At 34.6% G+C, this 26,331-nt stretch overlaps 1 protein-coding gene across 3 annotated transcripts in view; it reads left to right on the top strand.

Moving 5' to 3' along the window:
• Positions 1-26,331, top strand: part of NT5C2 (5'-nucleotidase, cytosolic II) — a 116,225-nt gene that overhangs the window by 17,775 nt on the left and 72,119 nt on the right. For all 3 annotated transcript variants that reach the window (XM_051981329.1, XM_051981328.1, XM_051981327.1), the window contains exon 2: positions 8,046-8,161. In XM_051981329.1, coding sequence (XP_051837289.1) covers positions 8,061-8,161 — 101 coding nt within the window. In that variant the 5' untranslated portion in view covers positions 8,046-8,060. The remainder of the gene's footprint in view (positions 1-8,045; positions 8,162-26,331) is intronic.

Below are 26,331 nucleotides of genomic sequence, written 5' to 3'. Positions count from 1 at the left end.
TTTTATTTAATAATAACTTTATATTGACAGAATCCATGCCAGGGTAATTTTTTTACAACATTATCCCTTGCACTCATTTCTGTTCCGATTTTTCCCCTCCCTCCCTCCACCCCCTCCCCTAGATGGCAAGCAGTCCTATATATGTTAAATATGTTGCAGTATATCCTAGATACAATATATGTTTGCAGAACTGAACAGTTCTCTTGTTGCACAGGGAGAATTGGATTCAGAAGGTAAAAATAACCCGGGAAGAAAAACAAAAATGCAGATAGTTCACATTCGTTTCCCAGTGTTCTTTCTTTGGGTGTAGCTGTTTCTGTCCATCATTTATCAATTGAAACTGAGTTAGGTCTCTTTGTCAAAGAAATCCACTTCTATCAGAATACATTCTCATACAGTAGCATTGTCGAAGTGTATAATGATCTCCTGGTTCTGCTCATTTCACTTAGCATCAGTTCATGTAAGTTTTGCCAGTCCTCTCTGTATTCATCCCGCTGGTCATTCCTTACAGAACAATAATATTCCATAACGTTCATATACCACAATTTACCCAGCCATTCTCCAATTGATGGGCATCCATTCATTTTCCAGTTTCTAGCCACTACAAATAGGGCTGCTACAAACATTTTGGCACATACAGGTCCCTTTTGCATAGGTAATTTTTCAACACTGACCCTTGCAAAAACTTCTGTTTCAACTTTTCCCCTCCTTCCTTCCACCCTCTTCCCTACATGGCAGGCAGTCCCATACATGTTAACTATGTTAAAATATATGTTAAATACAATATATGTATACATATTCATACAGTTCTCTTGTTGCACAAGAAAGATCTGATTTAGAAAGAAGGTAAAAATAACCTGAGAAGAAAAAACAAAAATGCAAGCAAACAATAACAGAAAGAGTAGAAATGTTATGTTGTGGTCCATACTCATTTCCCAGTATTCTTTCTCTGGGTGTAGCTGGTTCTGTTCATTACAGATCAGTTGGAACTGATTTGGATCCTCTCATTATTAAAGAGAGCCACATCCATCAGAATTGATCATCGTATAGTCTTATTATTATGTATAATGATCTCTTGGTTCTGCTCATTTCACTTAGCATCTGTTCATGTAAGTCTCTCTAGGTCTTCCTGAAATCATCCTGCTGGTCATTTCTTACAGAACAATAATATTCCATAACATTCATATGCCACAACTTATTTAGCCATTTTCCAATTGATGGGCATCCCTTCAATTTCCAGTTTCTTGCCCCTACGAAAAGAGCTGCCACAAACATTTTTTCACAAAAGGATCCCTTTCCCTTCTTTAGTATCTCTTTGGGATATAAGCCAGTAGTAATATTGCTGATTCAAAGGGTATGTGCAGTTTGGTATCTTTTTGAGTGTAGTTCCATATTGCTCTCCAAAATGGCTAGATCCATTCACAACTGCACCAACAATGTATCAGTGTCCCAGTTTTTCCATATCCCCTCCAACATTCCACATTATCTTTTCCTGTCATTTTAGCCAATCTAACAGGTGTATAGTGGTATCTCAGATTTGTTTTAATTTGCATTTCTCTGATTAATAATGACTTGGAGCATCTTTTCATATGGCTAGAAATAGTTTCAATTTTTTCATCTGAGAATTGTCTGTTCATATCCTTTGACCATTTATCAATCAAAGAATGGCTTGATTTCTTATAAATTAGAGTCAGTTCTCTATATATTTTGGAGATGAGGCTTTATCAGAACCTTTAGCTGTAAAAATATTTTCCCAGTTTGTTTCCCTTCTAATATTGTCTGCATTAGCTTTATTTGTACAAAAGCTTTTTAACTTAATAGAAATTTTCTATTTTGTGGTCAATAATGATCTCTAGTTCTTTGGTCATAAATTCCTTCCTCTTCCACAGGTCTGAGAGGTAAACTATCCTATGTTCTTCTTATTTATTTATAATATCATTCTTTATGTCTAAATCATGAACCCATTTTGACCTTATATTGGTATACGGTGTTGTGTGGGTCAATGCCTAGTTTCTGCCATACTAATTTTTAATTTTCCCAGCAATTTTTGTCAAATAGTGAATTCTTATTCCCAAAGCTGGGGTTTTGGGGTTTGTCAAACACTAGATTATTAAAGTTATTGACTATTTTGTCCTGTGAATCTAACCTATTCCACTGATCAACCAGTCTATTTCTTAGCTAATACCAAATGGTTTTGGTGACCGCAGTTTTATAATATAGTTTTAGATCAGGTACAGCGAGACTACCTTCATTTGATTCTTTTTTCATTAGTTCCCTTGAAATTCTTGATGAAAATTTTCTAATTTAAAACAAATATTAAGTTGTCTAAAAAACTACCAGTAGAGTACAGCATTTTAAGTAGCTGACCTATTAGTATTTCATTTTTGTTAGATGATTTAAGAAGTATCAATAATTTCTTCACTTCAGGTTTTTGGTTGATATAACATTCAAGAGTAGTTGATTGAATTAAAAATCCAGGATTAAGTAGTTTTAAAATCTATTTGGTCACAGTTATAGGATCAATTTAACTTTGGGCAAGTCATTTTGGGCTACGAGGAAGTACATTGGGTAGAGCATCAGGTTTGGATGCAAGGAGACTGACTAAAGACACTTACTAGCTGTGTGACCTTGCTTGCCTCAATTTTCTCATCTGTGAAATGGGCTGGAGAAGAAATGGTAAATGACTAGTTTCTCTGCCAAGAAAACTCCAAACAGTGTCATCAAGAGTTGGACACTACTGAAATGACTGAAGAACAACTACAAAAGTAATTTACATCTCTGGGTCTGGAAAAATAAGGGTTAATCTAGATGAAATCTACTGTCTTTTCCAGTTCTTAAATGTATTATTTTTAAATTATCCTGCTCTGAAGCCTGTGTGTTTTATAATCCCATTAATATTACAACAGTTATCCCTTCCACATTTTGATTTTCCCCATTGTAGTTTTGATGTATTATGGGTCAGCATAAGAAATAAAATGGGAAATTTTGGGGAGTTTTGCGGAAGCTGTAGATGACATGTGAAGACCAGAGACAACACAGAACCTATAACCAAATAACCCAAATTTTATATTAAGGTACTGTAAATACCCCATAAAATAAAAATAAAAAACTCAGACTTCATTGTTAGTATGAGAAGAGGGGCAAAAAATTTTATGCACATTGTGTCAAGGGGACTCCATGCCTCTAACCCCTGTGATTTGGAAAGGATACCTACAGTTTATTACCACATTAATTTAAATATAGACTGGCCTTAAATATAGTAACATCAGTTAGAGACCATATTCTAATCTTTTGCAGATCTTCCATGGGAAGAGGAAAGTTTACATTCAAACTATTGTGATATCAATGAGGAACTGTTGAAAGCAAGCAGTTTTTTTTTTTTTTTTAAAGCAGTTAGTAAAACATCCAGTCACTATTATCTTCCTATAATTACAAAGACTATGTGATAGATTTTAATTATGTTAAAATGTAATTATTACATCAAAATAGTTAACTTTCAAAAGTCCTATTATCTTTCATGAGACTTTTAAAAAACAAAATATGTTTTCTTTATTTCCCGTGAAGTAAGAAATCTTATGCTTTGAAACTGTCTTCAAAATAATTTGAAAATAATTTTAAAAAAGTCTAATGAGGTAGAGGTATAATAAAATAAACTAAATAAAGATGGGCATGGTCAGTAGAAAAGACAAAATGGGGAGTGTAGATTTTCTGAGAAAAGTACTTTAATCTGTCATTTCTGTACCAAATATATTGAAAAATTACATTTTGAGAGATGTCAGACTTAAAAATCCATGCTTATAAGTTGCACAACAAATACATCAGGAGAAAGTGCACTAAAAAGTGAATATATGGAAAATTTTTTACCTACATTTGAATAAAATTTCATGATTGTGAGCTTCCAGTCTTTTATTTAAAGTTAGGTATCCAGGGCAGCTAGCTGGCACAGTGGATAGAGCACCAGCCCAGAAGTCAGGAGAACCTGAGTTCAAATGTGGCCTCAGAGACTTAACACTTGTTAGATGTATGTCCTGGGCAAGTCACTTAACCCCAATTGCCTCAGCAGAAAAAAAAATTTTAGGCATCACTGAGTCCATGAGGGGTATGCATGACACTACTCAATAAGATGTAAAATTCAAGCTGAACCAATAACAGGACTTTCGTAGGTCTTCATCTGCTTACCAGCACTGGCCATGACTCAAGAATGATTTCTTTTGGAGGAGTTTAATCAGCTTTTTCAAGAACTGGAACATGTCCTGAATTTCTGAAGGCCAAGAAAACACTTTGACCCTCTTTAACCATCATCATTCAATTAAAATTGCTCTATAAACTTATCAATGATTTCTTAATTGCTCTGTCCAAGATGATCTCAGTCTTTACCCTTCCCAACCTCACTGTTTTTGGACACTTTGCCACCTTTCTCTCTTTTTTATGGGTTTTGCGATCTCATTTCTTTTCTTAAAAAAAAAAAAAAAAAGCTTTTTATTTTCAAAATATATGCAAAGATAGTTTTCAACATTCACCCTTGCAAAACCTTATGTTCCAAATTCCCCCCTTCCCTCGACAGCAACTAAGCCAATACATGTTAAAACATGCATAATTATTTTACACATATTTCCACAATTATCATGCCGCACAAGAAAAACCAAGTCAAAAAAGAAAAAAAATGAGAAAGATAAACAAGCAAACAACCACACCAAAGGTAAACACTGTGTTGTGATCCATACTCAATCCCCCCAGTCTTCTTTCTGGATGCAAATGGCTCTCTCCATCACAGCTAGCCTGAACTGGCCTGAATCACCTCATTATTGAAAAGAGCCACGTCCATCACAGTTGATCATTACATATTCTTGTTGCTGTGTACAATGATCTCCTGGTTCTGCTCATTTCATTTGGCATCAGTTCATGTAAGTTTCTCCAGGCCTCTCCAGAATCATCCTGCTGGTCATTTCTTACAGAACAATAATATTCCATAACATTTATATACCACAATTTATTCAGCCATTCTCCAGCTAATGGACATCCATTCAGATTCCAGTTCCTTTCCTCTACAAAAATGGCTGCTGCAAGCATTTTTGCACAGGATATATGCTTTTTAAAAGCAGATTTCTTTTTATTTGTATCTTCAGAACCTAGCAGTGTCTTCAGTTTTACAAAAGCTGAAAATAGAACAAGATAAATACTTAATAAATGCTTGCTAATGTTCCCTCTTGAAATGGGGCCACAAGATGGCACAGTGGATAGAGTGCCAGATCTGGAGTCAGAAATCTCATCTTCCTGAGTTCAAGTTTGACCTCAGACACTTCCTAGCTGTCTGACCTGGGCAAGTCACTTAATCCTATTTACCTTAGTTTCCTCATCTGTAAAATGAACTGGAAAAGGAAATGGCAAAACACTCTAAAACTCCAACACAACTAAATAACAATAGTCTCTTGCAATATTTATTGTTCATTATTTTATGTATCTGTCCTATATCCTTAATTAGATTGGACAAACTCTGGAAGGATTTGTACCTCTACATTCCATACAGACTAAGTGTTTAATAAATGTTTGGTGTTTAAAAAAAATTAGTAGGTAAGATTATGATGTTTTGATATAGATCTATTACAAGTTAGCATTAAATTATGGACTTTAGAAAATGAGAAATTAAGAGTTTGATTTAAATCTAACCAAGTCTTTAAATTGCTTGAATAAGAATTCATGTTATTTATCTTTCTGTTATTTCTGGTTTAAATCATTGATTCCAGTTTCCTTGCATCATATTGATATGATTACATGAGAGTTTAACTTTAGATGTTCAGTCAGGACCCACTATATTTTTGCAGCCATATAAGTTGCTTTTCTCAGTTTACTATCTTTTTTTTTCATTGTCCTTGCCTGAAATATGCTCTGTGTGAAGCCCTGTGGGAAGAACAGAATACAGTTTGGTTAGACCTTAGAGTACAAAGGTACAAGCAAGACCTAATGAAAAGTCCTTATGGGGTGTGATCTTAAAGACTTTACATTTTAAATCCTCCACCAGTCCATCTGCTTTCAAACTTCCTTATAGGTCTGACACATTTCCTGATAACATTTCCTTTATCTCCTTAGTTAAAATTCTTGTCTAGTTTTCACAGAGCATTCTATCTAGCGTTCTCCTTTGCTTCTGTGACTCTCATTACACTTCTCTATGTACATATAACCTTAAGGGTAATGGAATGGAAGTTCTCAGAAGATGGCCATTTTGATTTTTGTTTTTCTGATTTGAATAAAACTTTATAAGGTGAAATGCTGGGCAAGAAAAAATAATTAATATGGACAGTTACATTCAAATTATACTTTATTTCCATGTTATTTGTGGTATGTTTTGTTCATTGAAATGATCAAGAATTTTTTTAGATGTAATACTTATAGGTATATTTAGCAATATTCTAACAATTTTTTTCTCATTTTAACTTTCTTCTCTACTAAAGTTTTAATTAAAATCTCATATAAACAATATCATTCCCTTCTTACAGAAGATATTTGTGCATTTTATTTCCCATATAAGACCATAAAGAGGCTTTATTCTAGAAACTGAAAATAACCCGATGGATATCTAGTCTACATCTAGACCATCCTATCTATTCTATCTTATCCTATCTAGACTAGATAGATATCTAGTCCATAAATCTTGAAGTGGAGATTATTATCTGTCAGAATTAAAATTTGCACTAGTGAGAGTGCTATTTTGGTAACTTAGAAGTTTAATCATCAAAGCTTTCTTCAAGACAATGAAATTTATCATGTGATAAATTCTATGTGAAAGTTTTTCATATTTAAAGCTATTTACAGATATCTTCAGAATTAGGGAGGTAACTTAAGAATAGTGTATCATATTACAAGTATGTAGAATTAAGAATCTTGGCTGCCTCAGTTAGATCTTTACATGAATTCATGAGATACTTTAATTCTTCTCTTCTAGGCTATAGTCTTTAACACTGGTTAAAAAGCAACTTATACATATATTGAAAAAGGAAAAAGCATAGTATTAGATCATCAGAAAGAGGAGATGTTATCTTAGTTCCTTACTGAAATGTCTTCACCAAATCAAGTTGAAATGTTAGGCCTTTATAGTTTATCCAGGTTCTTCTTGAAAATTTTCTACTTGGAGAATTTGCTATGTTTTATGCAAAACCATAGTTGGAAATATTGTCATTATATTTTTTGGCATTACATACTTGGAAATGTGTTTTTTTTCCAATAAACTTGCATGTTTTCTTTTATCATATGAAAACTTTACATGTATGTATTTTTCTTTATGTCTCAGATTTTCTTTAAATTCAGTGCTCAGTTGTGATTTTCTAGTTTATCCTAGATGCCTAGTTTTATCTATTCTCTCCAATTTTTTTGTTATATTTTTATTTTTAATTGTTTAATTTTTGCACATGCTTTAATTTTGTAGATTGTGTAAAAAAACCTTTTAGAAGCAAACGGAGAATAAAAAGCATAAATTATATAATAGATTGCTATATTAGTACTCCAATGTCTATTATATTCTTAAAAATTAGATGAGTTAAAGAATTCATGGCTGATTACAGATATTATATGTACATATAATATCTAATCAGCCATGAATTCTTTATATATATATATATATATATAATATATATATATATATATATATATATATATATATATGTGTGTGTGTGTGTGTGTGTGTGTGTGTGTGTGTGTGTGTGTGTGTATACACACACAAAATTATATTATTCTGCTATCAATGTATATAGCTTCAAATAATTCTTCTAAAATATTTATTGTTTGAAAAATTATATACATAAAGTTCTTAATTATATATTTTCTAAAATTGGCTAAATAATTTGGCAGTCATTCTGAATTATTAAAAATAGCATTGCTGACATCTGGGTTAGCTTTTATAATTTTGAGAGTGGTTTTCTATACATGGAGTCTATTTTCATGAATTTACATTTTGAAGCAATAGTAAACTGGTATTTCAAGGGTGTGTTGATTAAATAACAGTGAAAAGATACCAATCCTAAATGCTTTTACTCTTCTTTCTTGGAATGCAGCATCTGTTTTAAAAGATGACTACCTCCTGGAGTGATCGTTTACAGAACACAGCAGAGATGCCAGCTAACATGGACAGGCATGCACTGAAAAAGTATCGGAGAGAAGCCTATCACCGGTGAGTTTTTTGGGTCCAGGCTTATTTATGTATTCTTACAAATGGATGACTGATTACTAAGATTTCAGGTACTAGAGAATTTTACCATGCTTATTAAGGATGAAATTCCTAATTAACTTCCTACCAAATCAATGACTGTCTTAAAAAAAAAAAAAAAAAAGATTTAAAAAAGGTATTATTCTACTGCCTGCACAATTAGGATAACAATATGTGTTTAAATGTTTTTTATAATTATGAACTTGACAAACATAAAAAAGGAACATTTTATCATACAAAGAACAGAAAAAAGAGGACCATATATAAAACAAAATGTCTATTACAGTCTCTTTTCTTTAAAACATATTTCATATTTAATATATTAGTTCACATATCTACATCTCCTTTTTTCTGTTCTCTATGTGTTTTAAAATTAATTTTAAAAATTAACATATTTATCTCTTCTCATCTCGTGGGGGGGAATGGGAAAATCTGAAAACAAATATACATAGTCAAGCAAAACAAATGATCATAAAGGTTATGTCTAGAAATGTCTCATTCTTCATCACACTTGTTGGGAGAGCTATGTCATCTGTGGCCCTCTGGAATCATGGCTGATCTTTATGTTGTTTGGTGTTCTTAAATCTTTCAAAATTTTTTAGTCTTATAGCATAAAATGTTCTTTTGATTCTTTTTACTTTACTCTGCATCATTTTATATATATCTTTTTAGATTTTTCTGATATTCTGTTGTTTTTTTAAATGATTCATTACTTCTCTTTGAACTAGGAAAGATTTTCTTCTCTCTTTTTTAATATCACTAACTCTTCCCTCCTTTAAAAAAAAAAAAAAAAACAAAAAACAAACAAACCCAAACCTAAAGCCTTTCCTTGGGACAAATAAATAGCCAAGCAAAACAAATCACATGTTAGCTGTGATGAAAAATGTATGACTCCCTATAAATTTTCATTTTTTAAATTTAATATTGCCATTAAAATCCATCAGGGAGAACCAAACAGAGAAATTCTATTTAAAGTAACGGTTGCATGTACAAAATTGGGATTTCACCTGCCGTGACATGATAGGACCTCTGTGAATACAACTGCAAACATTTTATACAAATAAATGTGGTGATCTTCTTCTTTAAAATAATAATCATTTGTCCTTTGCTTCTGCCTCTGCTTTCTTCAGTCACCAGCCAGCCAAGTGGAAAATGGAATGAATTTCTCTTGCCTCTGAGAGAGAGCTTCTGGCTCTCAATCTCCCAGAGTGCTCTGTGTCTGTCCCAGCGTGCTCCTCTCCAATCTAATTCAGCTGAACTCTCTTAACTGGGCCTCTGCTTTCTTCTTATATATTAGAGAGTGGGATTATGGGATATTTCCCAGTGTGCTCTCTTGGCCCTAAGAGCTTCAAGGGAGGTGTGAATTCGGATATCTCATACCAAACCCTGAAATCTCCCAAACATGTGAACTCCAATGTACTGGTGTGAACACAAGCATTGTATCAATTAGTTCTACTTAGTACCTTATTTCAGGTTCTAGCCCAAAACATCTCCTTGTAAGATTAGATCAAGGATACTGAACTATGCTAAATTAGATATTGTCTCTGTCAACTGTAATGACTTAACAATTTGTAAAGATTCCAACAAATAAAGACCTAAATTTTTGGAGAAATATTAATTGCTCTTTAATAGGCTGTGCTAGTATAATTAAGAATGTCACTGATAATGGTTAAGCAGGCATGTCTGCCAGTTCTTTCAGGACCGCAGGATGTGGTTCATCTGGACCAAGTGACTTAGAGACAGCTTCTGTCTCCTTAACTTGAGTATCAATTTTCTGTTAGTCATTTTTGTTCTGTCAATTTCAGGGTAAAAGTTATTTTTCTTCATCGACAAAATGGAAGCAAAATAAGAATTAAACAGCTCTTCTCTATGATTGGTTTTCATTGTCCCATCCATTCCAAACAAAGGTCTTGACCTTTTTTTGATCTGTCTTTTTCTTCGAGTATGACTAGGAAAAAAAAAAACCAAACTCCAACAAATCTTTGTGTTGTCATTACTTTCTCTTACTAGCCTCGGCTCATTCTGTGCTTTAGTATTTTTATGCTATTTTTTACAGGATTATCATTTGTATTCGTTTTCTGTTCCATGATCTTTCTTAAAATTTTCTATACTTTTCCTTTTGAAAGTAGCTGAATTACTTATGCATTCACAGAAGTCTCTTTTGCAATATTCATTCTTCATTTTCTTTAGAATTATTTCCTTTGTGTCTTTTGAGCATATGCTACCCATCCTCACCTGACTTCTCCAAAAGTATTTTGATCTATATGATTCTGTCCATCTTTCTTCTCAATCCATTGCTTTCCTAAAATCCATGATGCATGGCACACTGTGCCCAATTTTCCTTTCCTTCTCTATCATAAATTGTAAGATGGAGTGGTAACTCCCCCAAGGTTGCTATAATTTCCACTCTTATCAACCAATTCCTCCCTCTTTATTTAGTGAGAATCAGATTCAGAATGAGTTTCTTTTTGTTGATTCTTCTTCCTTTTGAAGGATGAAATTATTATAAGGCAGGACAAGAAGTTATTTCCTACTTTGCCTTTGGCAGAGGGCCAGCAGATATCTAGTAACTCACGTCTCTCATCACTTCTTTATCATGGCTCTCTGTCTGACTTGTGGTCTTTTTCAAACTCCTATGTCTTCTTTCTGTCCCAGGGGTCTTGCATTTACTCCACTGACAAATCACTTCCATTTCTCCCTCCTTGGATCTTCACTTACGTACCTTCTGTCATGCTTTCCCTCCTGATTTCTTCAAAAGATGCTATTCTACTCCTTTTACCTTTCGTCTTTTGAATGAAATATATTCATCTTGAGCCGTGGTTCAGTTTTGCAAAGAACTTGGTGATCAACTAATAAAAATTTCCTCATTATGTTAGAACGTTTAGGCGCTCTTTGTATAATGCTTGAAGTTATGGGATTTACTACTGGCTCTTTTCTTGGCTTTTATCTTCTGTGAATTTTTGAACCTTGGTTGTTATTCTTACTTTTTTGAAGTTATTCCCTATTGGATCTAACTTTGGGAAAATATATTCTTCACCACCACCCCTCTCCTTCTTTTCCACCCCCCCCCCTTCTTTTTTAGTTTAAAACCCTTGTTGTTAGTGAATTTTTGGTAGAAGCATTTTGTTTTTTATTGGTGATTTTGCTGTGTAATGACCCCTATATGAATCATTAGACCATCTGCAGCAGTTTCCTTCAGTGTCTTCTCTAATTTGTATATTTAAAAAAATTGCCTTTAAAAAAAAAGAAAAGGGAAGATTTCAGAGTTTCTGGAATGTTCCTTTTCCTTATCTGGCCTGACAGGTGATTTCTTTTAATTTAGTGAATCAGCAATACTAACAGGGACACATCCCTTATCTCTCTCTTATGGCTAATGATATACATTTCTCTTACCAGGTGTATTTTATTTTTTTGTTTGTGTGGCTAGCTGCACAGTAATGAACAGCCATCTTTTAAAAAATTTCATGTTATATATAAATATTACTAGTGAATTGTGAAAGACACATTCCCTATCAACTGCTAATGAGGTGTGTTATACTTTTAAGTGTAATAAAACTGTTTTCTGATTCATGTGGCTTAATTGGCATTAGCTAAAATAAACCTGATCAGAGAGTTCATGCAACACTTTTTGATTAGTTGAAAAGACACTTGTCAAATACATTGTCTTTGCTAGGTGTTTTTCATCTTTAACCAGAAATATGTTAGGCCTTTGCTATATACTATGTTAGAAAAGTCTGTTCTCGGATTTTAGCTAGCTTTTCAAATTACTTTTTTTTTTTTTTTTTGCATTTCTTACCTACTAAACCTGTGCTCCTGTGGTCTTCAATTTTTCTTTTTGAAAATTTCATAGTCATTGGCAAAACTTATTAGGTTCTTGTAGTAGATCATATCAAGTGGATAGTGCCCATTTATTCCAATAAGTCTTGGCAAATTCTCATTTATGCTTTAGAAAATAGAGTTCCCTTACTGTTAGCAGATATAGTTGTCTCTTTATCCTTAAGCTGGCAATTCCCATTACTGCTCTTCCTTTCTTTGTGTCTTAGTAGATAATCTCTCTGCAGATAACCTTAATTATAACACTCTTGGAAAGACAAATATTTTCTTTATCCTCAGGGCATCGAGCTTTCTCCTCTTTAGGAAAAGCTTTAAATTTGCTATTAGGCTCACTTGAACGATTGTCCTTTTCCTTTCTTTTTATTTTCTGAATTAATATGCTAACATTTTCAGCTATCTTGATAAGGCTTAGGTCTCTTCTTCTCAACTTAGATACCTTTCTCCCCACTCTCCACTATTGATTGAAGCCTTAGAGTTATTTCCTTTTCTTTCCTCTTTCTTTCTAATTGGTTGCTTATTGTTCATCATTCTTGAAGAAGACCAAAAATGATGTCACTCTGTTAGAGTTGTGTCCTGTTGTTGACTGATCAGACCAATAAGAGCTTAGAATGCTCCGCCACAGATTGGACACAAGTAGTCCATATAGGGGCAGCTAGGTGGCACAGTGGATAGAGTACCAGCTCTGAAGTCAGGAAGACACTTATGTGACCCTGGGCAAGTCACTTAACCCCAATTGCCTCAGGGGAAAAAACCCAAATAAGCCCTATGAACAGTTAGGATGAATGCCCTAACTGCACATCTCACATTTTCTTTGGGCTAATCCAACTTTGCTTTGGTCATAGAACACAGCACCTTCTCTGATGAGGGCATGCCAAGTGGGCAATCCTATGCCAGTGTTTTCCATGTCATACAATCAATTTTAAAGCTCTTAAGAGGGACCTTAAGAGTCTTTGTAGTGCTTTTTCTGAGCACCTTGTGAGTGCTTGCCTTATGTGAGTTCTCCATAAAATAATCCTTTTGGCAAGTGTACATTTGATATTTGAACAATGTGGCTAGCCCAATAGAGTTGCGCTCTCTGCAGTAGAGTTGGAATGCTTGGCAGTTTAATTTAAGAAAGGACCTCAGTGTCTAGTGTCTTGTCCTGCCAGATAACCTTCAGAATCTTTCTAGGACAGTTCACATGGAAGCGATTCCTGGCATGGTGCTGGTAGATTGTCCAGGTTTCACAGACCTACAATAATGAGGTCAGCACAACAGCTTTCTCTGCAGATCTTTACTTTGGTAGTCAGACCTCTTCTCTCTCACTTTCCTTCAGAGCTTCCCCAACAACTGATCTAGCTCTGGCAGTGTGTGTCAACCATATTATCAAAGTGTCCATTTCTGGAAAGTATATGCCAAGGTAAATAAAGTTATCCACAGCATTCAAAAATCCAGTTGCTATAACTGATGGTTCCACATATAGATGATGTGGTCCTGGCTGATGGAGTACCCGTATTTTCTTGGTTCTTTGGCTAGAATTAGTACAAGCAGCAGAAAATCAATCCATACTTTTGCATCTCGGCAATTGAGTGCAATCATCTGCAAACAAAAAGTCATGTACCAGCACTCCTTCCGCTTTAGTTTTGGCTTGTAGCCTTTTCAAGTTGAAGAATTTACCATCAGCATAGTAGTTGACTTTCATTCCATATTTGCCCTCGTTGAAGGCGTTTGACAACATGGCTGAAAACATGCTAAAAAGCAAGCACATAGCTTAACGATTGTTTATTATCTAGAACCTGGGCAAGCATTCTCTCATGAAACTGATATATAATATTGATGAATTTTTTCCAGGCAACCAATTTTTGAGATAATTTCCCATAAGCCTTCATGATTAACAGTGTCAAAGGCCTTGGGCACATCAACAAATAAACAAACAAGAGCTCTATTCTACTCCTGGCATTTCTGGTGGAGTTATTAGGCAGCAAATACCATAACAATTGTTCCTTGGTCCTTTCTGAAGCCACACTGGTTCTCAGGGGAAGGATTAGCCTATTAAGGAGGACTTTGGCAAAAATCTTGCCAGCAATAAGCAAGAGAACAAACTCTTCATCCTCTTCTCTCTGTGTGTATTTCCTTTACCTTTATTTGATTTGCGCTTGGGTCCTCCTGCGTCCAGGGCTGTTGCTCTATCCATTGCATTATCTAGCTATCCCTTCCTTTATCTTTAAAGAGATGGACAATGGGAGGGATCCTCAAACTCTCCATATGGAGAGGTAGTCTTTGAGGACGCTTTCTCTTCTCTTCTGGAATGGAGATTGGTTTACACAGATAAGTCATTTGAGTGGCAGAAATACACACTCAGTATAAATCATTATATAGTGTCTTCTCTTCTCCATAGTGGTTGATATTTCTGGCCATTTCTTGTGAATGTTTATATTTTCACCAGAAGCTTCTGTTAAAGAATGTTTATAGCTAGTTATCAGGTCTTACTGCTTCATCCATGTTGCTCAAATTCCTTTACTACTTCTCAGTAAAACTTTAGTTATGGCTATAGTCATTTCTTTTATAAAACCAATCCTTTTATCTGTGTTTTACCCATTTCCTTCACCACTAATACATTCATCAATTTACTTAACCCATGAATGTTGGAGGGGATGTGGGAAAACAGGGACACTGATACATCGTTGGTGGAATTGTGAACACATCCAGCCATTCTGGAGAGCAATTTGGAATTATGCTCAAAAAGTTAATCAAGCTGTGCATACCCTTTGATCCAGCAGTGTTTCTACTGGGCTTATACCCCAAAGAGATACTAAAGAAAGGAAAGGGACCTGTATGTGCCAAAATGTTTGTGGCAGCCCTGTTTGTAGTGGCTAGAAGCTGGAAAATGAAAGGATGTCCATCAATTGGAGAATGGTTGAGTAAATTGTGGTATATGAACGTTATGGAATATTATTGTTCTGTAAGGAACGACCAGCAGGATGAATACAGAGAGGACTGGTGAGACTTACATGAACTGATGCTGAGTGAAATGAGCAGAACCAGGAGATCATTATATACCTCAACAACGATACTGTTTGAGGATGTATTCTGATGGAAGTGGACCTCTTTGATAAAGAGAGCCTTAATTGATCAAAGATGGACAGAAGCAGCTACACCCAGAGAAAGAACACTGGAAATGAATATAAACTGCTTGCATTTTTGTTTTTCTTCCCGGGTTATTTATACCTTCTGAATTCAATTCTCCCTGTGCAACAAGAAAACTGTTTGGACTACATATAAAAGATAAAAGAAAATCAAGATCAAGGAATAGTAAGGAATATAACCTGAAGAGATAGACCCAAGAATAAAACAGTAGATAAGGAAATAAGGCAAGATAGAAGAGAAAAGGTACACATATATTGTATCTAGGATATACTGCAACCCATTCAACATTGTAAAGGACTCTTGCCATCTGGGGGAAGGGGTGGAGGGAGGGAGGGGAAAAATCGGAACAGAAGTGAATGCAAGGGATAATGCTGTAAAAAATTACCCTGGCATGCGTTCTATCAATAAAAAATTATTAAAAAATTAAAAAAAATTTACTTAACCCATTTATTGTTCCATTTACCTTTTCTCTTCTATCTTGCCTCATTTCCTTATCTACTGTTTTATTCTTGGGTCTATCTCTTCAGGTTATATTCCTTACTATTCCTTGATCTTGATTTTCTTTTATCTTTTATATGTAGTCCACTTAGAAACTGAGGTCCACTCCTTTTCCCAAAGCTTTATCTTCTGAAAGTCAGAAGGTAATTCTTGGGGATACAATTGGTTTGAACATATAGTTAGTAAAACAAAAGCACTATCTTCAGATAACATATGCATGATCATTAAGGTACATTCATGTCCAGAACAAAGGTAAGGATATTTTAGAAATGGAGAACAAAGTGAGATTTATGGCTAAGGTAAAGATAAGTGAATAGCCCTGTTGAGTATATACCACTTAGGATATATAGCTACAAAGAAACTACTCTTATAGCCATGAGAACATAATACAAATAATTTTTATGTATACATATAAATATGTATACAAATACAAAATTTTTAAAATATTTAATTTTTAAATTAAAATTTATTTTTTTATTAGAAAAAATTCACTTTCTCTCTTCACCCCAATTGAGAATGAAAGAAAAACAAAATTTCTGTTAAATAAACATATATAGTAAAGCCAAGCAAATTTATGTATTGGTGAAGTATAAAGCGATGAACAACATATTTCATCATTAGGCTTCTATAATTGTGGTTGAGCATTATGCTAATAAGTCTTTCCAAGTCTTTTAAAGTTAATTTGTCTTCACAGTGTATTCTCATCATATAAATTGTTCTCCTGACTCTGTTTATTTTCATTGCAGGTTTTTATGAAACTATTCCTTTTATCATTTCTTATATGACAATAGTATTCCATCACATTTGTATACCATAATTTTCATTGTTAATAAGTCATTGCTCAATTGATGGCTACTTCCTTGGATTCAGTCTTTGCCACAAAAGATACCTAAATATCCGTGTATCTCCTTGGATTTTCTTGCTTAGGACAAACCCCTACTTTAATCTCCTCTTCCCTTTTTCTTCTTTCTCTCCTTTTTCCCTGAGTAAAATATATCTCTTTATGTGTGTGTGTGTGTTTGTACATGTTTGTATTCTTTCTTTTCCTCACTAGTTCATTATGTGAGATAATTTATCTTACCATACACTTCCTCCCGCCAGAGTATAATTTCTATTCCCTTCCATTGCTGTTTTTCTTTTAAAATGACAAAGGCATAACAGAACCACTCCCAGGCCTTCTTTCTAATTAGATTTCCTTTTTAACCCTTGAGCATGAGAGGCTTCAGAGAATACTCATGTATCATCTTCTTATATGAATGTAAGCAGTTTAATCCTTTATCATTTTTTGTTCACATTTATATCTTTCTTTTTCTTTTCTTTTCTTTGTCTTTTTTTTTTTTTTTATACATTTCTCTTAACTTTCTGTGCCATGCATCTCTGGTCTTTTCAACAGGAATGTTTAGAAGTTGTCTATTTCATTAAAGGTCCATTTTCCCCACCGCCTAATTCTGCTCAGTTTTGCTGAGTAATATATTCTTAATGCAGTCCTATATCCTTTGCTTTCTGAAATATCCTTTTTCCATTTTCCCTCATCCTTTAAAGCACTGGTTCTCAAAGTATGGTCTAGAGAATCCTGGGGATATCTGAAACCCTTTTAGAGGGTCTACAAATCAAAAATAGTTTTTATTTCCAATATGGCAAATGTCTATAAATATAATCCAGATAAACAAAAACTCTTTGGAGAGATCTTCAATAATTTTTAATAGGATAAAGATACTAAAATAAAAGTTTGAGAACCACTGTTTTAGAGTAATGACTGCAGAATACTAATTGTGGCTTCTCAGTACTTGAATTCTTTCTCTCTGATGGCTTGCAATATTTTTTTTCCCTTTAAACTAAAAGCCCTGAATTTTGGCTATCATGTTTCTAGGTGTTTTAATTTCATTTCATTTCTTTCAGAAGGTAACCAGTGGGTCCTTTTCCATTTAATTTTCTGCTCAAATTTCTCATGCTACCCAGACATTTGAGCAGTTTTTAAAAATGATTTATTCAAATATGGTATCTGGGTTCTTAAGAAAATTTTTTTGTGGGGGGCGTCATGGCTTTCAAGTGGTCGGGTGATATTTATTTATTTTTCTTACCCTTGCTCTGTTGTTCACATAGTTGTTTTTGCTATGTGCTTATAATGCCTGGAACATGATTATAAATGTTTATTGACTATGTTACTTTACATTTTCTTCTATTTTTTTAATCTTTTGACTTTGAGCATTTCTTATTGTTTATCTTATGGAGCCATAGATTTATATTTAGTCCATGCTAATTTTCAGGGAGTTTGTGGCTTGAATAAAGTTTTATACTTCTTATTCCAAAGTGTTAATTTTCTTCCCAACTCTTTCTTCAATAGCTGTTATTTCTTTTCCATTTTTTCATTTTCATTGCATTCTCATTTAATTTGTAAAAAGAGTTTTTAAGTCTTTTAAAAATCTTGTTTCATTTCTTCCAGAAATTCTAGTTGAAGTTGTATTCAAGCTATGTTTTTTCTTTGAGGCTTTGCTGTAAAGGTTTTGGAGTCATTCTCTAATTCTTGGATTACATCTTTTTTTTTTTTTTTTTTTGCTATAGACATTTTTATTTTTATTTTTTTATTATTTTTTTTACTTGCAACTTAATTTTTTTTTTAAATAACTTTTTATTGACAGAACCCATGCCAGGGTAATTTTTATAACATTATCCCTTGTACTCACTTCTGTTCCGATTTTTCCCCTCCCTCCCTCCACCCCCTCCTTCAGATGGCAAGTAGTCCTATGCATGTTAATTAGGTTACAGTATATCCTAGATACAGTATATGTGTGCAGAACGGAACAGTTCTCTTGCTGCACAGGGAGAATTGGATTCAGAAGGTATAAATAACCTGGGAAGAAAAACAAAAATGCAAGCAGTTTATATTCATTTCTCAGTGTTCTTTCTTTGGGTGTAGCTGCTTCTGTCCATCCTTGATCAATTGCGACTGAGTTAGATCTCTTTATCGAAGAGATCCACTTCCATCAGAATACATCCTCATACAGTATCATTGTTGAGGTATATAATGATCTCCTGGTTCTACTCATTTCACTTAGCATCAGTTCATGTAAGTCTCGCCAGTCCTCTCTGTATTCATCCTGCTGGTCATTCCTTACAGAACAATAATATTCCATAACATTCATACACCACAATTTACTTAACCATTCTCCAATTGATAGGCATCCACTCACTTTCCAGTTTCTAGCCACTACAAACAGGGCTGCCACAAACATTTTGGCACATACAGGTCCCTTTCCCTTCTTTAGTATCTCTTTGGGGTATAAGCCCATTAGTAACACTTCTGGATCAAAGGGTATGCACAGTTTGATAACTTTTTGAGCATCGTTCCAAACTGCTCTCCAGAATGGCTGGATGTGTTCACAATCTTGGATTACATCTTGAGTGGCTCTGTTACTTTAATGGCTTTTTATGGTGGAATTTTGTTGTTTGTTTGCTTTCCTCCCACCTTTCTTTCGCAATTTGGACTTGATATCAGGGCTAGGTTCTATGGCACTTGTATACAGATGGTCCAGGTTGGTCCTCTTGCTCATTTTGTGGGGCATTGAGTGTTGTGTCATTTCAGAATCTCAGGGATAATTTAGGCTGGGGACTTGCAGATTTTCAGCGCTTCTTAGTTATTGAATCCAGGGCAAATTTTGATAAGTTCCTTATCTAGGCTTGGGTCTGAGCAATAGAAGACTCTTAGAGCTCTCCTAGTGTAGAGTGACAACAAATTCAGGGTTTTTTAATGCTTTTTAAAAAACATTACCCTCATCTCTATTACTAGTCCTCCTATTGACAGAAAAAATAGTTAAGCAGAACAAACTAATATATCAACTTATGTCTGAAGAGCATATGAAATACTACATTCCTATAGTTAGCCTTCCCTCTATTAAGAGGAAATTTGCTTCATCATTAGTCTTCCACAATTCAGATTAGTTTATTGCATTAATTTAAATTATGCAATCTTTTAGTTTTTTTCATATTATTTTGATCATTTGATATTTAATTCTCTTGGTTCTGCTTTTTTTGGGAATGCATTGGTCCTTAAAACTTTAAAAATTTCTCTGAATTCCTCATGTTCCTTTTTATGGAATCTTATATTATTTTCATTATCACAATTTATTCATCCATTCTTCTGCTTTATTTCTAGATTGTTTTTGTTTGTTTGTTTTTGGTATCACAAAAAAAATGGCTACCACATCTTTTGGCATACAAAAGGATCATTTCCTCTGCATTAGACTTTCTCAGGGAATATGCCTAGTAGTGGTTCCTAGTAGTGGTTTTATTACTGGGGCAAATTTTTTACAAACAGTTTGGTTTCTGGTCTGACATAACTATGAATCATTTTTTATAAAAGTTGGACTAGTTCCAAACTCCACTCTAGTAGTAGTGTGCTTTTCTTATATAGTCCTAGAGATGGTCTGGGGGATAGAGGAGCCCAAGCTTCTCTCCTCATCACTGCATTTCCACTTGGCTACCAAAGGATTCTTTTTGAAAAACAAGTCAAATTGTGTCACCTCTTGATTCACTAAAGTTCGGTGATTTTCCATTACCTCCAGAATCAAATATCAAATCCTCCATTAGGTGTTGGAAGCCCTTCGTAACTTGGTCAGCCCTGCGTAACTTGGTCAGCCCTGCCTTTCCAGTCTGCTTGCATGTCTTCTTTTGATCCACTCCTACCTATTCTGCCATCTAATTACATGCAGCTTCTTTCTGGTCTTTTACAAAATAGTTCATCTTTTTTACTTCCAGGTGTTTTCCCCAGCTGTCTCCTATGCCTGCGTGCTCACTCTCACTCCTCATCTCTGCCTCTTGGCTTCTTTTAAGTCCTAGTTGAAATCCCATCTTTTATAGAAAGCTTTATAGATCCCTCTTAATTCCTTGTCTTCCCTCTAGTGCTCATTTCTAATATAGCCTGTATATATTGTTTGTATATGTATATAGCTTGTTTGTATGTTTTTGTTCTTTCTTTGCTTTATCCTTCCATGCTTTAGGTAGCAGGATTATATTTGTTTCCTAAAAGAGGTTGAGTCGTTCTTTGCCATTTTTCAAAGAATAATTTATATATGGGGCAGCTAGGTGGCGCAGTGAATAGAACACCAGCCCTGAAGTTAAGAGGACCTAAATTCAAATATGACCTCAGACACTTAACACTTTTCTGACTGTGTGATCCTGGGCAAGTCACTTAACCCCAATTGCCCCCCCAAAAAAACCAACCAAACAAACTAAAAAAAAACCCCATAGTATTGTTATTCATTTTTCTTTCTTTCTTTCTTTTTTTTTAAGTGTGATAGAATTCTCCTGTATATCTGAAGTAAAGAGTTTTCTTTGGCATTTCCTCTTAATTAGTTAAGTGAGAATTTTGTTTTCCTTATTTTGAGCAATACAGTTCATCTTTATTTAGCATTTTAATATTTATAGAGCGCTTACCTCACAGAAACACTATGTTCTTAGATAGTCTATTGACATATCTATTTTGCAGATGGAAGAACTGAAACAGAGATTTTAGATGATTTGCCTGAAGTCTTAAATCTGGTAAATGTTAATTGTGACTCAGAGTCAAGTATTCCAACTCTCAAAATCAGTGGAATGATGTTTCCATTACACCATGCTATCTCTTCTAAATATAAATATAAGAAGTTTTATGTTTTATCATTGAATTTGATGCAGGCAAATCTTTTCACATTTTAAACTCTGGAAAGTGAGGAGGGAAAAAGGAAACAAACATATCTCTACTTCTAAATTGTAAGTCATGTGCTTGTGTTATGTATTTATATGCTCAGTAAGAAAAAAATTTAGTTTTGATTCCTCAGACCTATAACTTGAAAGCTAATTTTCAATGTTCCAGCATAATCAGCCAGCCATGAAGTGAAGTTTATCACTAAAATATCATTTAGATTTTATCATCTTTCTCTATTTCCCCAGCCACAATTCTAGGCAATGTATGCATCTTCTAATACCTGGATTGCTATAGTATTCTCTTATCTAATTTTCTTAAATTCAGTTTTAGTCTGATTATTAATATATATATATATATATATATATATATATATATATATATATATATATATATATATATTTTTTTTTTTTGCCGAGGCAATTGGAGTTAAGTGACTTGCCCATGGTCACACAGCCAGGAAGTGTTAAGTATCTGAGGCCAGATTTGAACTCAGGTCCTCCTGATTTCAGGGTTGGTACTCTATTCATTGTGCTACCTAGTTGCCCCCCTAATAAAATTTTTTTAAAGCACATGGGTATTTAATATAATTTAAATTTATGTTTACAAAGAACTTTCTTCACACCAATCCTGTGAAGCAGATATGTAAATATCCTTGTTTTAAAGATGAGGAAACTGAGTCTCAGAGAGGATGATTTTCTGTAGGTCACAAAATCCTATTTAACACACTGTCGGGAGTAGAATTTAAACCTGGGTCTTGTGACTCTAGGAGTAGTTCTCTTCCAACCATCCTTTGCTTTCTTGGTATTAAGACCCTGGGATTATTGGAGAGTGAAGTGATGTCAAGATGTAAAGATGAGACCCAGTCTTATTTCCATAAAGATTGTACAGTTTGGTAGGAGAGAGAAGATATATATCTAAATTTTTGTAACATGAAATAGAATTGGAGATAGTGTATCATAGTGGGTAGAGAAGATGGCCTCATAAAACTGGACTGAAGGCCAACTGCCTTTGGCACATCCTGGCTGTGTGAATTTGGGCAAATCACCTAAACTGTCAGTGCTCGGGGCAGCTTAAGTCTGTGTCAGCGGAGGCAGCTTCTTCAGCTGAGGCCTCTCTTTATGCTAGTCCTGCTCCTGTGAAAGACATGATGGATTAGAAGGAAGGCTGTTGTGAAGTGTGAACCTGGAACCCCCATCAGGGATGGCACTGCCTCCTAGGGTGCTGTGAGAATCCAGGGAAGTAACCCTCATAAAACACTTGGTGCAGGGCCTGGTGCAGGCATTCTGTGTACATGTTAGCTGTTATCAGCAGTGTTATTGGCGTGTGTGTGTGTGTATGTGTGTGTGTGTGTGTATGTGTGCATGCATACAGACATATCTTTATAAGGCTCCCCCATTTTGGGGCTCCTTCCTAAGTCTCTATCCTGTTGGTGAACCATGTCCCCAGAGCGGTTTAGTCCTGAGTTTTGTCAGTTACTGCCTTTTACCAGGATGCTTCCCATTACAAATAAGTCATAGTTACATTTTTAGTTAAATATTTTACATGTTTAGTTACAAGCTTTTTATTTTTTCCACAATGATGTCATGAAGGGTAGGATAGTGAGAACAGCCCCAAATGCATGTGGAGTGGACATGTTCTACTATGGAGGTACAAGGACAAGAGTGCCAAGGGGCACCTCCCAGCTCCAGCTTATTAGAAACCTCAAGAATCCCCTTGGCTAGGTGTGCTTTTCTGCCGAGGACAGGTGCTTTGGTTAAGTCTGTAGTTGGCACCCCCTCTACTTGAGGCGCCACATTGCCTGAAGTACCTTTCCTTGAATGACTCTCACTCTTAGTCACTTGTTTCCTACTGGTTCAGGCTCTTAGGATCTCACCTTCATGTCCTAGCTGCTGCCTGTCTGATGATTTCCTGCCTTTACTTCCAACTCTCAAACTAGTGTCTTCTACAACTGAACTGGTTCATTACTGGACTGATCAACTTTAACTGGCTTGTTGCTTTAATATATAATCTAAAAGAAATAATTTTACTTTTTTTCTTTTAACAGATGTTTCCTGTGTACTATCACTTACCTTTTCCCCCAAGGCTAAAATTCTATAGTCTTCTTAAATTAAGTACTTGTTCATAGCTATTTTATATGTTTAATTCAATTAAGGTAGCTGAGCTGGGTTTTTGTGATTTTACTAATAGATAGAGGGGTATATGGACCCTCAGTTTTACATTAATGCCATAGAATTTGACAAATGGAAGAAATTTCTATAAGAGGTATTTCTTCTGTAATATACTAGACAAGTGGTTATGAACTCTTTTCAGATCTTCAAGAAATATACTACCTGTAAAGGCAACTCATTACACTTGTGGACCATGTAATAGAAAGTTTTTCCTGATGTTAAGCCTAAATGTGCTCTTTAAAATTTCCACTCATTGTTCCCGTTTTTTGTCTTGTAGGGTCAAATGGTGTGTGTGTGTATGTGTTTAGATTTTGAATCTTATTTTATTTTATTTTTTGAATTATATTTTTTGAAGAGAATTATGTATTGGGAAACAATGGAAAACAGACTTTGATTTGTAAACTCCAAGGCTTGTATGTTTTGTGATCACTTTTTTAAAAATCTCACTTTGGAATTGGGTCTTTGGTCTCTTGAAGTATCCTGGTTTTGTTAATTGCCTCCTCAACCTCATACTCATCTGTAAATTCAGTATGGTGGAAAAACACTAGACTCTTGGAGTAAGAAAACTCAAGCATGGGACTGGCTAAACATTTTGAGCTCAGTCTTTTTGACTGAGCCTCCTTGTCTCTAATCACTGCTCAGCACACTTCAGTGAATTGTTGAAAAGATCAAAGAAATAATGGAAAAGTGTTTTGTAACTATACTACAATATATGAGTGCCTGCTGTTGTTTTTAATCCTATTTTTCAGATACAGCCTTACGTTTCTGTGGCTCCTGTGTTTACAGGGTTCACTCCATTGCCAATTTATGGTATTTATATTAAATGAAAAGGTTAGAGCACAATCATAATTGCTCCAAGCCCCTAGTTAGGAGAATGGCTAACATTTAGACAGAGGATCGGGGCTCTGCTTTAATTTCTATTTGTTTTTATCTTTAGCCTTTCTTTTTTGTAGTTGAGGAAAAATTTAGGTTATTGGAAATGTACCTATACGAGAACCCCATATCCTTGAAGGGGTGGGTAACCCTGATGGTTTCGGCCAGTCTTGCTCTCCCAGATGAAAGTAGGGTCAGTAGCACTCAGATTTCTCCCTTTTCTATAATAGTTCAGTCCTGCTTTCTCTTTGGCCATTCTTGCTGATTGCTTTAGGTGCCACCATTTCTTTTCTACCCACCTCTTGAGGTTCTCATTCCTCTGCTTCGGGACTTTCCAAGTCTGCTAGTTCCAAGTGGCTGGATGGTTTTGTACTGGCCTAGAAGGTGTGAACAACTCCCTCAGTCAGTCCAAGCAGAATTTCTCTAGCCTCTAGGGAGGTGTGCAGGCTTTGTTCACACCTCCTGAGCAGTTGAGCTATTTTCAGATCTCCTAAGTGGGATGACCCCACCATTACCCTTTATTTTGGGGATTTACTATAGATTGTTGCTTTAAAAATACATTATGTTTTAACTGATGAGTTTGATTTTTTTTCTTACCTAGATATTACTACTTAGTAAAGATATAATTTTTGAGATTCATAGGATCATAGATTCATAGGCAGAATAGACTTTGGAAGTTATTAAGTCTACCTACTTTATTTTTCATATGAGAAAACTGAGACTAAGATCCAATGGTAAGTGACTGAGGGAGGATTTAAATTTAGGTTTCTCTGGCTCTCAGCTCACAGTTTTATCTTAATTGTAAATAAAAATTTTCAACATCCATTAAAAAAATTGAATTCGTTCGGTTCTACATATATATATCTAGGATATCTAGGACATACTGCAACATAGGATTGCTTGCCATCTAGGGGAAGGGATGGAGGGAGGGAGGGGAAATATCAGAACAGAAGTGAGTGCAAGGGATAATGTTGTAAAAAATTACCCTGGCATGGGTTCTGTCAATAAAAAGTTATTATAAAATTTTCTAAAAAAAGGGAAAAAGAAAAAAGAAAAACACATAAAAATCAAAGGTATAACCTTATCTTAGCCTTAAAATTATCTTAAAGTTATAGATGAACAAATAAACTGAGCCTATGTTCACCAGAATTTCAACTCAAAAAAAAGAATTGAGTTCCAAATTCTCTCCCTCCTTCTTTTCCCACCCCCTTTTTGGGAAGGAAACAATTTGATAGATTTTTATATAGTCATATAAAACATTGCATGTTGTCCATGTTACAAAGGAAGAGACCAAGACTCCCAAGAATAATAAAGAAAAAAAAAGTATGCTTCAATCTGCATCCATACTCCATCAGTTTTGCTAATGGCCAAAAAATTGCTTGAGCTGTTTAGGTGTTTTGTGGAGGTGCACGGGAGGGCTTCCTTTACATTTTTTTGGTTTAATACCTAAAGTTATGAAGTATTTAAACCCAAGAGAGAGAGGATTGTCCTTTTCAAGATCTTGAATTGAACAAATAAGCTTTTTGCCAATTTTCAACATTAAGTCCAAGATGCTGAAATTAGATATTTTAATTTTACATTTTTACTTATAGCAGGTTTTGGTTGGTAAAAATATCTCTTGAAGATGGTGAAGTTGGCATTTTCTTCACAATTTGTGAGATTCATAATATAACTGACACTTATGTAATGTTTACAATGTTGTAAGCACTTTACAATGATTTCATTTGATCTTCACCACAATCCTGAGTTAGGTACGATTGTTCTCATTTTACAGATAAAGAAACTGAGCAGAGTTAAAATGATTTGCCCAAGATCATACAACTAGTTTGTGTCTGAAGCTGGATTTGAACTCAGGTCTTCCTGATTTCAGACCTAGTGCTCTATCCACTGAAATGTGAAATTAACGTGTTTTTTGTTTTTTGTTTTTAAATTACAATATGCTTTACCTGGTT

Source organism: Antechinus flavipes, chromosome 2 (assembly GCF_016432865.1).
Source record: "Antechinus flavipes isolate AdamAnt ecotype Samford, QLD, Australia chromosome 2, AdamAnt_v2, whole genome shotgun sequence".
NCBI classification, from domain to species: Eukaryota; Metazoa; Chordata; class Mammalia; order Dasyuromorphia; family Dasyuridae; genus Antechinus; species Antechinus flavipes.
Note: the sequence above shows the minus strand (reverse complement) of the source record. Positions and strands in the feature narration are given on the sequence as shown.